Below are 15,497 nucleotides of genomic sequence, written 5' to 3' on the forward strand. Positions count from 1 at the left end.
AATGGAACAACAAGACAAGAAAACTGTAGCCTCAATCTACATGAAATTAGCCATGTTTGGCAATGCCATGTTTATTTTTTATTTTTAAAAGCCTTCCATTGAATGTGATGATACCTATAGTGCATGTTTTCTTGATATTTTCATAGCGCCCTCTCTAGGACAAAAGTCACCAGCCGCCACTGACACACACACACACACACACACACACACACACACACACACACACACACACACACAGTGTACAGCCTGCCGGAAACCAAAAGTAGAAGAAGAAGAACAACAACACAGGTTCTACACTGATTCTAACTTGGATGGAGAGCGCCGCGATTACATGCACAGTTACAATAATGCAAACACGACCGCGTCGACACCTGGCGTGGTACAATCGGGACGAACCGAGGCGCATATATGGATAAGAACAACAACACCAACACTACACGCACACGCGCGCGCTGCAACAACGCGCTGCAACACAAAACAGCTGTGTACAACGCAGTGTCACTGCAGACACGTGTGTGTGTGTGTGTGTGTGTGTGTGTGTGTGGTGTGTGCGGATCGCTTCGCGATGCAGCTGAAATGGCACGCACGCACACACACACACACACACACACACGCCACAAAACGCTAATAATAATAATACAAAATAAGAACACTACACTAATAATAATAATAACAACAACAGCACAGAGAACAGTACAGTACACATGAGTACAGTACAGTACAGAAAAAAAGCTCACATCAGAATATAATCCATGTAATAATAATAATAATAAAAAATAAGAACACAACACTAATAACAACTATAATATCAACAGTACAGACAACAGTACAGTACAGTACATCAGAATATTAATCCATGTAATAATAATAATAATAATAATCATAATAAATAAGAACACAACACTAATAACACTACAGAGAACAGTACAGTACAGTACACATGAGTACAGTACAGTACAGTACAAAGACTTACAGTACAGTATACTGTTCCTGCGCCTTGCCATGCTCTCTTTCAATAATAATACAAAATAAGAACACTACACTAATAACAACAATAATATCAACAGTACAGAGAACAGTACAGTACACATGAGTACAGTACAGTACAGAAAGAAAGCTCACATCAGAATATTAATCCATGTAATAATAATAATAAGAACACAACACTAATAACAACTATAATATCAACAGTACAGACAACAGTACAGTACAGTACATCAGAATATTAATCCATGTAATAATAATAATAATAAAAAATATGAACACAACACTAATAACAGTACAGAGAACAGTACAGTACACATGAGTACAGTACAGTACAAAGACTTACAGTACAGCACAGTACAGTATACTGTTCCTGCGCCTTGCCACGCTCGCTTTCATACGCAAATACACAAAACCAAACAGGGCCACTCAGCCAGCTTGGCAACTTTGCGCTTTCCAAGCAAATGCATAAATGAAAACATCATGGGTTGCCATTGCCTTCTTCCCATTTGCGACGCATCACATGGCGCTGGGATGAGCGGGCCGAAGGCCCGCAAAATTCTAGTTTTATACATTTGAAAACTTGAAATGGGGCATTCTGCATAGTGAGTTATTTCTACTTTTGGTAATTTAAGTACATTTGGCGCAAATACTTTTGTACTTTTACTCAAGTACAATTTGAATTCCGGACTTTTACTTTTACTACGAAGTAGTTCTACATTGCAGTATTGATACTTTTACTTCAAGTAAAACAATTGATTACTTTTTCCACCACTGCCGGTCATGTTGCTGGTAAACTTGAGGGGGTCCTTGAGGGGGTTCCAGGTGGTCCCCAGCTAAATGATGGAGAGTTGGTAACAAAATGGACCCTTATAGATCTCTTGAGAGCGTAAAATTAAACAATCATTTTATGCTCTGTCAACGCTTTATATTTCATATTAGAATATTAAACATATTCTGACAGACAAAATCAAAACATTAACACTATTATGATCTGACTCACAATCAGAAAATATTCTATCATCATAACAGTTGAAGGGATTTACTACATACAGTACTGTAGAATAATGACCTTATTATTGATATTATGTGTTTAAACTGACATTTAATCACTTCACACATTTGATCTACATGTTGTGTCTAAGTGTTAATGTGTTGATTCTGTTGAAGAGTTTAGCTGTTTGATATTACAGATAAACACTATCTAAAGATGAGCAGAAACAGTAGCAGGTCTTACTGCATATACTGTACATGATTATAGTGTCATTTAAGATAACAGGGAATTAGTCAAGATGATTTATATTACTGACAGATTATTACTATTGACATAGCAGATTTATTTATTTAATGTTATGTTCCATGTTATTTTACACTTTGTAAAATCATCTCTGTTTAAAATCGCAGTTTTGAAAGCTCCCCAAAAACTTTATTTACCAAGGCGGGGGAAAAACACAACCTCTGTTGCCTTCGTCAGGTATATTAGATATAGCAACGCATATAGTACAGGTATATATAGAGGTATAAGTGGGCAGATACAAATCCGTGACAAGCACTCACACCTGTGGACAGTCCTTATTTGGGCTTGAACTCGGCTATGACACTCAGGACAGAGAATGCAGCCATTAGGCTATCCCTGTGTGGCCACCAGGGGAAGGAATCATACACACATACAAATACAAACATACAAACATCATATCAATACCCGATCTAAGTTGTTGGTGACAGGTTAGACAGCTCGATGGGTTGCTATGGTTACTATTAAGAGGTTCTCTTACCAAACCCAGTACTGCATGTGTCACTGCACTAGGCATGCCACGGTTTACCGAATTTCGGTAATACCGCGACAGGAACAGCCACGGTGTTGATACCGTGATATTTCCGAGCTTACGGTATTTTAATAAAGCGTTGGTGGGCAGCGCATGCTGCGCGCATGCAGTGCAACTCCACTCCCAGACTAAGGCAAAACATTTATTTTCACCACACAGCTGCAGTAGATTGAAAAGTTGCTTCCTACCTTTGAGTTAGTGTTGCTGAAAGACACCCAGATCCAATTGTATATTCCATATTTCCACATGTACTAAACTAAAAGTGTGAACTGTCAAGTGTCAACAACACAGAGGCACGCAGTTGTGAGCATGCGCAGATTGCACTACAGCGTGCAGGGTACAAAACGGCCATTAGGGGGAGCCATAGTACAGTGAAATACAGTGGGGAATAGCTATTGATTCATTGATTGAATACTTTATTGGCAGAAATGTAATCAGTATAGGGTACAGTCAATGTCCAAAGGGATCACTGAAAAAAGTCCTTGCAGTCTTGTTTCCATTCGGTCCATGACAAGTCACATGACAAATAACAAAATTCAAATTATCATAAAAGGTAAAAATAAAAAAATAAGATATGTAGGCCTACAGGTTGGGGAACAAAGAAGGGCTTATAAGGAGGTGGGGGTAGTCACTAGACATAGGTGGGGGGGGGGGGCAATCTTTTCTTTTTTTTTTAATATAAATACCGAGGTATAGGTTTTCAATACCGGCACCGTACCGTCCTGTAAAATCTCATACCGTGGCATGCCTACACTGCACTCACTGAATTAGTGTTGACTACGAACTATTTTCTGTACAAGAATGATTTTTATTTGCAAACCAAAGGGACAGCCATGGGTAGCACAATGGCCCCAAATTACGCAAATGTATACATGGGCTATTTTGAACAACAGTTTGTGCTAGATCCTATTGTTAACCCTTATCATTCCAACATTCGTTTATATCGACGCTACATTGACGATTTGTTTATTTCATGAGCTGGTACGGCAGAAGCTCTCTCACAATTTCATGCCTATTTAAATGCTGTGAACGGACATCTCCAATTTACGCTGGAGTTCAGTGACACACAAATTAGCTTTCTGGATGTGTTGGTCATCAAACATGATAACACGATACAGACAGATCTGTATCGCAAACCCACAAACAGAAACACTATTTTACGAGGGGACAATTTTCACCCTACTCATCTGGTTAAAAGTTTACCTATTAACCAATTTCATCGAGCTAGAAGGGTTTGCAGCACAGATGCTGGTTATCATGCACAAGCTACAGATCTCACCAACAGATTTTTAGAAAGAGGGTATAAGCAGGAATGGTTAGATGTCGCTGCCGACCGTTTTAAAAATAAGACACAAGAGGAATGCCTCGCTCCCAAAATTAAAACCAAAAAGGCTAATGCTCCCTTCTGTGTGCTCAGATGCTCTCCTATGGGTTTTGAATTTAAAAAAATGATCTCTAAACATTGGCATATTATCCAGTCAGACCCTAGGCTGAACACTGTGTTCACACAAGCCCCAGCAGTAGTATTTAAGCACCCTCCAAATTTAAGAGACCAGCTGGTCAGGAATACTGGACAACTCACCCCGGTGAGTTGTCTGTACTTTCCGCTGGGGCGAGTTGGGCGAGAAAGTACGGACAGCTCACCCCGAAAGTCCAGACAACTCACCCCGGTGAGTTGTCTTCACTTTCTGACATTGCGGGGTGAGTTGTCTGTACTTTCCGTGGCACCCATTACAGTAGGCCTAATGCAATTTCGGATCTAACTATCGGTTCCTACAGACGTGCGCAGTCACGGCTAATTATTTATTTAACAGTAGAATCCGGTGAAACACTTGTAAGTAGAGTAGAGTGTCTCTCTCTCTCTCACTCTCTATGCAGCATTGAGGGGGTCGTTTGTGGATAATGTTTGCGCTTCAAAGGCAGAGTCTCACGGCTGTACAAAGTTGCTAATTAGACTGCACTCCCAACGGACGATCAATCACAGTTCTAATAGGCCTACTTATACTGACTGAATTACATCTGAATAGCAAAGCAATATTGACCCCCCCCCAACAACGATGATGATATGGCTACTGCTAGTTATACATTAGCATGTGAGAAATTACAAGTGACCTTATATAACCATTCAGCCATCTGGAGTAACCAAATTAGGAGGGGTTCAGTTCACATTTCTTCAGAAGTTTAAAACACACACACACACACACACACACACACACTTTAATTCAGGAAGATAAGGTTGAATGAATCTAGATTATATTAAGGATAAATGGGATAAATCATTCAGATTATACAAGGAAATGAGTGGAATCAGAGGTTTAAAGACATTTTCAACAATTTAAGATCTCCATTTTGGCAGGAATATGCTTGGAAGATGGAAACAATGTTGCACATTCATCTAATCATATGGGTAGGCTACTGGGTAGCCTACATACAAACAATAATGTTTGTATTTGTAAGGTTTATTAAAATTTAATAAACCTTACAAATACAAACATTATTGTATGAATTTGACCTTGACATACTTAAAAAGGAATAGCACTCATTTTCGACATTTTACTGTGTCATAAATATATTTACATCTGTAGCCTATATTGTGATTGTGCTATCATGCCTTGACTTAATTATACTTATATATTATTGTAGAAATTGTTGTTGTTGTCGTAAAGTTCTGAAAATAGACTACTTCAATATCCAATAGGAACTATGTCACCATTAGTTCAGTAAAGTATATAAAAGAGCTCAAAGGCTACATATTCAGTCAGACAACTCACCCCGAAAGTGAAGACAACTCACCCCGAAAGTGGCCGAAAGTGAAGACATCTCACCCCCGAAAGTGAAGACATCTCACCCCTGGTGAGTTGTCCGGACGTTCGGGGTGAGTTGTCCGGACGTTCGGGGTGAGTTGTCCTGACAACTCACCAAAAGTGGCAAAAAGGGTGAGTTGTCTTGTTACCGTTAGCCATGCCGCTGATGTCGGCTAGCCTTAAAAGCTCAATCTGATTTTGTATTATTCACTAAACATTATCTGTCTGTCTTTCAGGCAATACTGGAGATCAGTCGCTCGAACTGGGAACGGTGCTACTAAAGAAGTAAGTTTATATCATTCAAACTGATTTAAATATACCAAAGGGCAACCAACACGTTGCTAGGCTGGGTCAAGGTAGAAGACAAGAGTACAACAACTTGCAATGGCCATCGGCCTGGTCTTTACAACACTCAGAGGAACAGTGTGCCCATGTACCTGTCAAACTACTTATTTAGAGTGAGAGATGCCCATGGGCACAGCACCAGTGGGAGCTCTGCTGACCCTGTTCCCCCTAAATTCGGCACAAACATGGGGAATAACACATTATGGCACTTAAATGTGAAATGCCCCACCAACAGCCATAAAACTTCTCAATTGCCCATTCCCATTTAAAACTGACATGTCTGTCCTCCAGTTACAATTGGACTTAAACAATATTGTGTTCCCTACTATCTTACCTTTTTTGAGGGGTGCTATCCCCTCCTATGTCCAGCTTTTGGTGTGTGCACAAACTTTGTCTCACACAAACATTAAATTCCCATTGACAATGAATGGACAATTTTGGGTGTAAACACAAACATTGCGTAACACAAAGATTGATGACGAAGGTGAGGACACAAATTCTGATTGGCCAGAATGAGATGATGTACGATGATAAGAGTGCCCCTCACTTCACACGGGTGTGATTGTTATTAATGTAAATATAGCTACTATTGCTTGTAGTGTTGTTGCTGATATTTAATGTATAGTATGTCTTTATGATGAGTAGCCCTGTTTGGAACCTCACCGTCCGCTATTAGCTCCGAGATGGGGTTCCACATTGGGGCTATCCGGCAGAGGGAGAGCCATTCAAACCGGAAGAACCCCTCCATGGCAGGTGCCAGTACTGCTCCTGATTCGGCTACAATAGGGAAAACTGGCACAGGCTGACAAATTTTGTGATTTAAGTGGTTGTTTCAACCCAAATTTTACTTTCCGGAAAATCCTCAAACATCTGTAGTTATCTCGGACAAGAGTCCGTTCAAGTCTGCACTTGAACGGACTCTCCCTCTGCCCGGTTAGCCCCATGCAGAACCTCATATCGGAGCTAATATCGGAGATGGTGAATTGAGTACAACGGACCACAATGTAAAAATGCCCACCCCCTCCCCAGACTTCTTGTCTTATCCTTTTAGCACAGCTTTTTAAACTGTTCTGATGTACTGCTTTTCAATCAGGCAAGGCAGTTACATGCCAAAGCCAACAGATCAATAAAACAACAAAGAGATGCAAACAAAGTAACAAAAAACAGATATAATACAAATTTGAATACATATTTTGTTATATTTCATATCTGACTGGCTGTAGCCTGATATTGGAAAGAGTAAATTACTGGTGTAGCCGTTAGTTCTCCCGAAAGGTGTGTTCACAACATACCATGTCAGTAAAAAAATGTGTACACTGTATGCTACAGTAGGCAAATATATTTTTTGGAATGACAAAGCTTTTGCATGCTGTGTGAACAAACCTTGTGAGGCTGGCCTGACAGCATTCAGTGAATTCACTGGACAGGCGGGGTGGCTGATAATTCCATTCTGCTTTCTTTGCCACCCATGTCTTTGGAGACTTTACCAGTATTACCAGTTTAAAGGACCACTTCACCACTTTTCAACCTATCTTCATATAATTGGTCCTCGCTAATGTTCATGAGAAAATACCAACAAAAAAAATCTACTCGGTCTGTGTCTCATAGGAGGGCTATGGGCAGTTCAGAAACCCGTCCACCAGTGACATCAGTGACACCAGTGACAAAGACAAAGTATTCGGTGATTACTTTGCAATCTATTTCTATCTGTCTCTTTGTGGCCTTTTTTGCAGTTTCATTTATGAGCGGGTCCAACGGCATGGCGACAACCATACAGCTGCCCATACAGCTGTGACCCGGGAACAGCTGGGCGGGGGAGAGCTGCTTGACCCAAACCACAAGAAGCTTCTTCAGTACCTGCAACAGTATGCAGATGAGCTAAATGCAAATGTACAACTCCAAATGTATGTGACAGTGACTCCAGTGGAATTCCAAAATTCTGTCTTAATAATGTTCCATGAATGTGATTATAAACTTTTAATGCGTTTCATTTCATTTTTTTTCCCGCTTTCCAGGTTGATAGATAATGCTGTGCTCAAGCCTACAAAGGACGCATTCTTAAAAGTTGCCTGTGAGATCTTTTCAGATGGAAAGTTCAACTGGGGCAGAGTTGTAGCGCTCTTCTACTTTGCCAGTCGCCTTGTCATCAAAGTGAGTGAGATAGTCCCAGATCTGACCCGCTTATTCCAAACAGATATTGATAAATGATAATTATGGAATGTCCTCTTCTCTCATCCATTCAGGCTCTGATGACACAAATCCCAGACATTATTAGAACCATTATTTCATGGACCACGGACTACCTACGCGAGCATGTGATTAATAGGATCCGAGAGCAAGGAGGCTGGGTAAGGAGCCAAAGGAAAAACATTAGATTTGAAACCAACCATGTTGCGTCAATGCACTTAATATCCGCCAGGATATTCTTCCTTATATTTCTTGTGAGAGCTTCTAGCAGACCAACTACCACATATTTGTTATGCACACAAGACTGTTATTCTTTGGGTGTGCCTGGTGCTAAGGCTGTCAACGAATTTTCCATATTTGAATATAAAAGAGTTGGACTATAAAACCAGATTAATTCGGTAGTTGAGCACATATGTTTAATCATCACACATCACTTTAATTAATTCAAAATGATAATGGGTCAAATTGAAACGGGTGATTAATTTGGCAGTGATGGCAGACCGCTTCCAACGAGACTTGATCTGAAAATCTATGTAAAAACTGTCTGGATTGTCCCTCACTGTAAAACTGCTTCAATTGTCACATTTCTCTTAAAAATAAATAGATTGTTTTTTATTATAATTAAAATTTCATTATGACGTAAAGGTTGCTCCAACTTCCAAAAGAAAGACTTCTGCTGTGTTTAAATTAGGTTTTACAGTACTAACTTATATAAAAAAATAAATTACATTAGAATTTGGATAGGTTCGAATGGATCGAACCCACATGGTGTTTTAAAAGGAATTTTCAAAAGTAATTTTTGGCCCGATTCTGACAGCTCTGGTCTCTATTGGCAGAGATTTGGGCAATCTTCTAAGCACATATATTTGTATTGCTTGGTTGATGGTAGTTGTCAGCAATGCTATCTTTCCCTCTCTTGACGTTCAGGATGGGATCCGTGCACATTTCGGCACTCCAACCTGGCAAACCGTGGCGGTGTTTGCAGTCGGGGCTCTCACCGCTGCGCTCGTTATGCGCAAGCTATCATAGGACGAAGAGCAGGAAGGAGGAATGCGACGTAAACGGGCTGTGGCGAGTCAAGGCAACATAGGCGCAAGACGGAGGAAATGATGTGAGGCAGACACGAAGGACTACAGAGGTGATGGATAAAGAGTCGGATGCAATAAACCACTTGTGTGCTCCACCTTCCGTTCATGTCCAAGAATCAGGAAGTACATTGTCTAACGTCCGTACCCGTGAATCCCAAGGGGGCAGGCAGACTTTCCAACGTTGAAGCTCTAGGTCCTAGTGGTAGGAGGAGGGACTACAGGCGGACCCGTGGATTCATGACCGGGAAACCCCGTGCAGCTGGGCTTTAACATTGAGCGCTCGGTTGCCCTACGTCACCCAGGACCTCAAAGTTGAGGTCCGGGGAGGGACTTCCGGCAGTCTTCCGGTTGCCCAGAGTCTGCATAGCACTTTCATTCTTTTCAGTTTTTCTCCCATCTTCCAACTCTCCATCCACTTCCTTGTGGTGTCTCTCTGTGCTATGGTTTGTATGCATTTTGCATGTGTCAGTGGGTATTTGCTTGTGAAAATCTGTGACATCTTTGATGGTGGCTAAGTCATGCTCTTGTAATTGGGGAAAGAAATAATGAATGTGATGCAACATTCATACCTTTTCACAAGCTCTTCGGAGTGGATATTGATTAAATTAATAAGTTGGAGGATGCACTTTAGGTTATAAAGTGATTTTTAAGGATTGGCTGACTTTACCACAGATCATCATACGAAACAATTCTTTACGGTGTGGAATGCTTATTATGAAAGTGCCTCTGATTTTGAAAGTGAGCAGTTTTGTATAAATGATATGAATCCTGTTGAGAAACCCTGTTAAACGCAGCTCATTTTTTACCATGGTATCTCTCCCTCTTGATCCTTATCGGGCCTTCCACAGAGTAAATGTGTGACCGTTACTTTATGAAACAGGGCTGTTTTGGGGATTTTTGGTGTAGGAGAGGTTCAGCTCAATTCAGTGCAAAGAGGCATGACTGCATTATTTCCCCTGGGGTTAAAGACTTGAAGACTTGATGCATTTCTGACACCCAGAGCACTGCATTACTCCCAGATAATTACCTCACTCTAAGCATAGTGTTCTTCTTCAATGTACTGTATTTTTAAGTGAGCTTTTCAATCTCGAACTACAATCCTACCTTCAGTTTCAACATGGAATTCCTTTTATACATTTTCTTGTTTGTCAGTGCCTTGGTGGTGTTTTTCTTCTTTTTTTTTTTTAAACTATACATCACTTGATATTACCAGATTTTCACCTTTTTTCTATCACATTTGTAAAACAAGTTTGTTTTGTGAGTCCCCTCAGAAAACCTTTTTGCAGTGACATTTTGTATGTTGTAATACAAAATAAATCATTTTTATGACTTCCTATGAAATATGTGTTATCATGGTTGGTGTTGGGAAATTAATCAGTTTTAGCAATGAGCCATTCCAAAGTGATGGTTAATAACGGCTCGTAACCTCGACTAAATATATAGTATAAATGGCAATGGCAATTTTCACCCATTCAATCCCGGAAAGCAGCCGTGTAATTTTAGGTTGTAGCTATAGTGCATATAGCAACATGTTTTTCAGCAAAATTAACACAGTAATTAAGCATTGGCAAATAAAATTGTACAGATGTCAAAAGTACAGGATTTGCATTGCTGAATTGTAGTTAATCCATAATAGTTACTGTTAATGTATTGGATCATATAAGTAATGGGAACCTCATTGGTGGGCACTGGGCATTGTGAACAATTACAGTATATGAGAAGACGGAGGTATTGGTATATATTTTATTGATTTGGTATCGGCAACAGACAAGCGATGGCCAGTAACCTCGCATCACCAAGCTTTACAGATGCAATTCTTGCCAGTGCAAGAATCCCAGTGGTTTTTGATGTCATAAGATAAAGCGTTATAGAGCACTGAAGTCTGACGTAATTTACGCATCCGATCTGGGTCGCAGTTTTCTTTCCATTCTGAATTCCCATAGAGCATAGACCTTTCTTTATATTGTGTCAACAAATAAATAATCCAATCTTATTTATATAGAACATTTCACAATTCAATGTTTACAAAGTGCTGTGCAGAAAATTTAAATCTAAATATACTAAATCTAAAACACAACAGCAAAATTAAGAACAAAACTAGAAAAAGTGCCCTTCTGGGCACAGGTCTCCACCAGGAGGATAGGACTGTGAGATGTTTGGCAAAATGTTTAGGAGTAATATAAACATGTTTGCCTTTGATGGCAATTGGATGATTTGAGGCATTTTGTTCCAAAAATGTGTTTTGCAAAAATCAACCTGTTGGTGGCGCTATAACAGGCCAATGTGAAAAGGGTGGGATATATTCCTCAGCCTTGTAAGAAAATGTGTGAAAGATTTCACGTAAATTGCATGCTGCGTTCATGATTTGAGGCTTTTGTTCAAAACGGGGCAATCTTGCAAACTGTGAAAGCCAATTATAGCCAATTAGGATGGAATATGAAATATCGGACAGATCCGACTTGAGCACATGACCATAGAGATACCGTGTAACGATTTGTGAGATTTTTGGACAGAATCTGGAGGAGTAATATCAAAAAACGTTTTACAAAAGTCGGCCTCCTGGTGGCGCTATAAAAGGCAGATGCGGAAAATGCAGGTCAAAGGTTTGTCCTTGGCCTCTAGGGAGTGTGCATGCAACGTTTCACGCAGATCGGTGCAGTTTTAGGTAAAGAATGTGAAAAGCTGCCTCATGGTGGCGCTATAACAGGCCGTTCTGGAAAATGTGGGGCAGAGGTTCATCGTTGGCATCCAGGGAGTGTGTGTGCAAAGTTTGGCATCGACCGGGTTAACGGTGCCGGAGATTAGCTGGTAACGGACGGACGGAAGGACACACACACGGACACACACACGGACGGACGGAGTGCAAAACATACTCTCTCCCCATGCCTTCGGCCTGGTGGAGACAATGAACAAGGGAGACATCACTGAAGAGACGCAGCAACGTCCGCAGACAGTGAAACAAAAACTGACCACAGATACTCTCAGACAGAATTAAAAGGCTTGAAATAAGAACGGTGTTACAAAAATAAACAAATGATCCCGGCGGTTTGACTCGTATGGATATGAAGAATCAACTGACGGGTGACGGCAAGAAAATAATGTCACTGCTGCCGAATTAGTTAAAATTTCTCAGACACAGACCATCAAATAAGTGACTGACTAATGTAAACGATACAGAGCCACCTCCCTGACAATATCGCCTAGACAGTTTGTTTATTTTTGGACCACAATGCTTATGAGACGACTTTATGACCAAATGTTATTCTCCATAGGGAAAAACCTGCGACCCAGGGGATGGACGAGTGATGTCAGGACTTAAGTACTCTATTGAAAGTTTGAAACCCACATAGTGAAATTCAGCTGTCAAGGCAGCGACAGCACATACAGTACATTAAGTACTTTATGTACAGTATATACAGTACAATAGGTTCTACATAGACATGAAAAAGACCATGGCTACAGCTCTCACCGACAATTAAGCATAAGACAGGCACACTGGAAAACTACAAATGTATCCCCCTACAAAACATGAGATACAGGAACCTTGTTTACAGGGCACAAATAACAAGAGAACCACCAGTGAAGGCGGCAGGTTGGAACATTGGCCATGTTGTGAATGCGTTGCAAGGTGCTGTAAACAGGGGCAGAATGGCACGTTAAGCCATTTAGGACAGGTCGATAAAAAAAAATCGGCTTCTAAATCCTAATTATTTTCTGAAAATAATGTTTCTATGTCAGTGGTGCTCAACCTTTTTCATGTCTATTGGGCCATGGACCCCCATCTCAAAATATGTAGTTCCAGGGACCCCCCAGAAGCCAATATTTTAATTAAAAAAAATTCACTCTGAAATATATATTCAAAGATTTGTGCCACATTTTCACGATTTTTCAAAAATAGCAGACCTACAAGCTCGTAGCGCGCCACTCGGTGGCGCGCTATGAGCTTGTAGATCTGCTATTTTTCAATAGCTAAAGTATAACAGAATGCTTAAAACACCAAAAGGGGTTCCCGCCCAAAATGGGTTAAAGGGTCGTTTTGGCTCTATCTAGTCTCCAGCAGTCCGTCTCTGATCCGCCACCTCCAGGAAGGACTGCAGTCGGGTGCCGACACACAGCAGAGCTCCAGCCCAGAGTCCTGCACCTCCTCGTCATGGGCCACCTGTTGACCCTCCTGGGTCTCCAGGGTGAACACCCTCTCTGAGATCTAAACGAGAGGCATAGATGTGGTTAATATAGCATGTTGTGAGCCTTTAGAATGGACTGACACGACTGATGCATCATACAGTAGTGGTGTCTGGAGTCATGGCGGTGCAGGAAGGAACGACTCTCACCTGGTCACTGATTCCAGTGGCAATGTGGCCCACCTTCACCCGACGCGTCTCTCTGATCCGGATGCTTCTCCTGTTGAAGTCTCTGATGCACACGTCCACTCCTGAGTCCATCACAGAGCAAGAAATACACCAGCATGTTAGTCTCTAAATGCACACGTCCACTTCTGAGTCCATCACAGAGCAAGAAATACACCAGCATGTTAGTCTCTAAATGCACACGTCCACTCCTGAGTCCATCACAGAGCAAGAAATACACCAGCATGTTAGTCTCTAAATGCACACGTCCACTCCTGAGTCCATCACAGAGCAAGAAATACACCAGCATGTTAGTCTCTAAATGCACACGTCCACTCCTGAGTCCATCACAGAGCAAGAAATACACCAGCATGTTAGTCTCTAATGCACACGTCCACTCCTGATTCCATCACAGAGCAAGAAATACACCAGCATGTTAGTCTCTAAATGCACACGTCCACTCCTGAGTCCATCACAGAGCAAGAAATACACTAGCATGTTAGTCTCTAAATGCACACGTCCACTCCTGAGTCCATCACAAAGCAAGAAATACACCAGCATGTTAGTCTCTAAATGCACACGTCCACTCCTGAGTCCATCACAGAGCAAGAAATACACCAGCATGTTAGTCTCTAAATGCACACGTCCACTCCTGAGTCCATCACAGAGCAAGAAATACACCAGCATGTTAGTCTCTAAATGCACACGTCCACTCCTGAGTCCATCACAGAGCAAGAAATACACCAGCGTGTTAGTCTCTAATGCACACGTCCACTCCTGAGTCCATCACAGAGCAAGAAATACACCAGCATGTTAGTCTCTAATGCACACGTCCACTCCTGAGTCCATCACAGAGCAAGAAATACACCAGCATGTTAGTCTCTAATGCACACATACACTCCTGAGGTGGCTTTTAGACGAGGATGGTGTTCATAAGAAACGACAAAATAAAGTATCGTTTGCTGGGGTCCTTTTAGACCCCAATTTTAAAGGGACGACACAAAATTTGGGGCAAATCCTACATTTGCCCCAAATTACAGCAAGTGCAAAAATCATTTGTCAGCGTCTTTTGTCATGTAGGGACAACCGATTTGGAGATAAGACTTGCATTTTTCATTGTGTGTAAAATGTACTTTGAGGTTCTGCATAAATGGGATTCTCAGTTGTGGCATTTGGTAAATATGTACATGTACAGGGTTAATACAGCTGGCAGTTGACCCAATTATTTAGGAACCAATCACATCCCATAGTTTAAATATGGACTTTTCCCCCCTCCATTGATAAGAATTGTATTGCAATGTATAACCCATAATATGGGAGACATTTATTGCATGCTTTATATTAACTTGTATATAGTATACCCTGGGTTGTTAAGCTGAGACCTATTTGTGTAATATTGTTAAATGTTGCTCTGCAAAGAAAGGCTTTGATATACTATGCTGTATCTATCTAGGCTAAAACGCCTGCTCTGTTTACCAGGCTGGGTTTAATAATGGGTAGGCTACTCCATGGCAGTGGTTCTCAACTTTTACACTTCAAGGACAACTGGTTCCATTTCACCTCAGGCTTTCCAGTTTACTGTCGTGGAAAAAGTATTCAATTAAAATTAGACTTACAAATAAAAGTCTGGAGTGAAAGATTTACTTACGTGAAATTACAAAAGTATTGGTATAAAAAGTACAAAAACTAAAGTACTTAAGTCATTATGCATAATGTCCCATTTCAAGTTTTCAAAATGTTTACAAATCTTGAAATGAAATATACAAAGTAATTAGTTAAATTTAATTAAGTAATTTAAAATTGATGTACAGTATACATGAGAGTAAAGACTATTTGTCACTGAGATGTAGAGGAGTAAAAAACACCTAAAATGTGTGCTTTATGTAGTTACTTTCCAACACTGACTGCATCTGATTC

General features: G+C 40.7%; 1 protein-coding gene across 2 annotated transcripts in view; it reads left to right on the forward strand.

Annotated features, from left to right (window-relative positions):
- LOC306936664 (apoptosis regulator BAX-like) overlaps positions 1 to 10,575 on the forward strand; it is a 43,282-nt gene extending 32,707 nt beyond the window's left edge. For both annotated transcript variants that reach the window (XM_079520253.1, XM_079520254.1), the window contains 5 exons: positions 5,851 to 5,899; positions 7,693 to 7,863; positions 7,975 to 8,110; positions 8,203 to 8,307; positions 9,074 to 10,575. In XM_079520253.1, the coding sequence (XP_079376379.1) occupies positions 5,851 to 5,899; positions 7,693 to 7,863; positions 7,975 to 8,110; positions 8,203 to 8,307; positions 9,074 to 9,175 (563 nt within the window). In that variant the 3' untranslated portion in view covers positions 9,176 to 10,575. The remainder of the gene's footprint in view (positions 1 to 5,850; positions 5,900 to 7,692; positions 7,864 to 7,974; positions 8,111 to 8,202; positions 8,308 to 9,073) is intronic.
- The last annotated feature ends 4,922 nt before the right edge of the window (positions 10,576 to 15,497 follow it).

Source organism: Electrona antarctica, assembly GCF_951216825.1.
Source record: "Electrona antarctica genome assembly, chromosome: 14".
Taxonomy (NCBI): domain Eukaryota; kingdom Metazoa; phylum Chordata; class Actinopteri; order Myctophiformes; family Myctophidae; genus Electrona; species Electrona antarctica.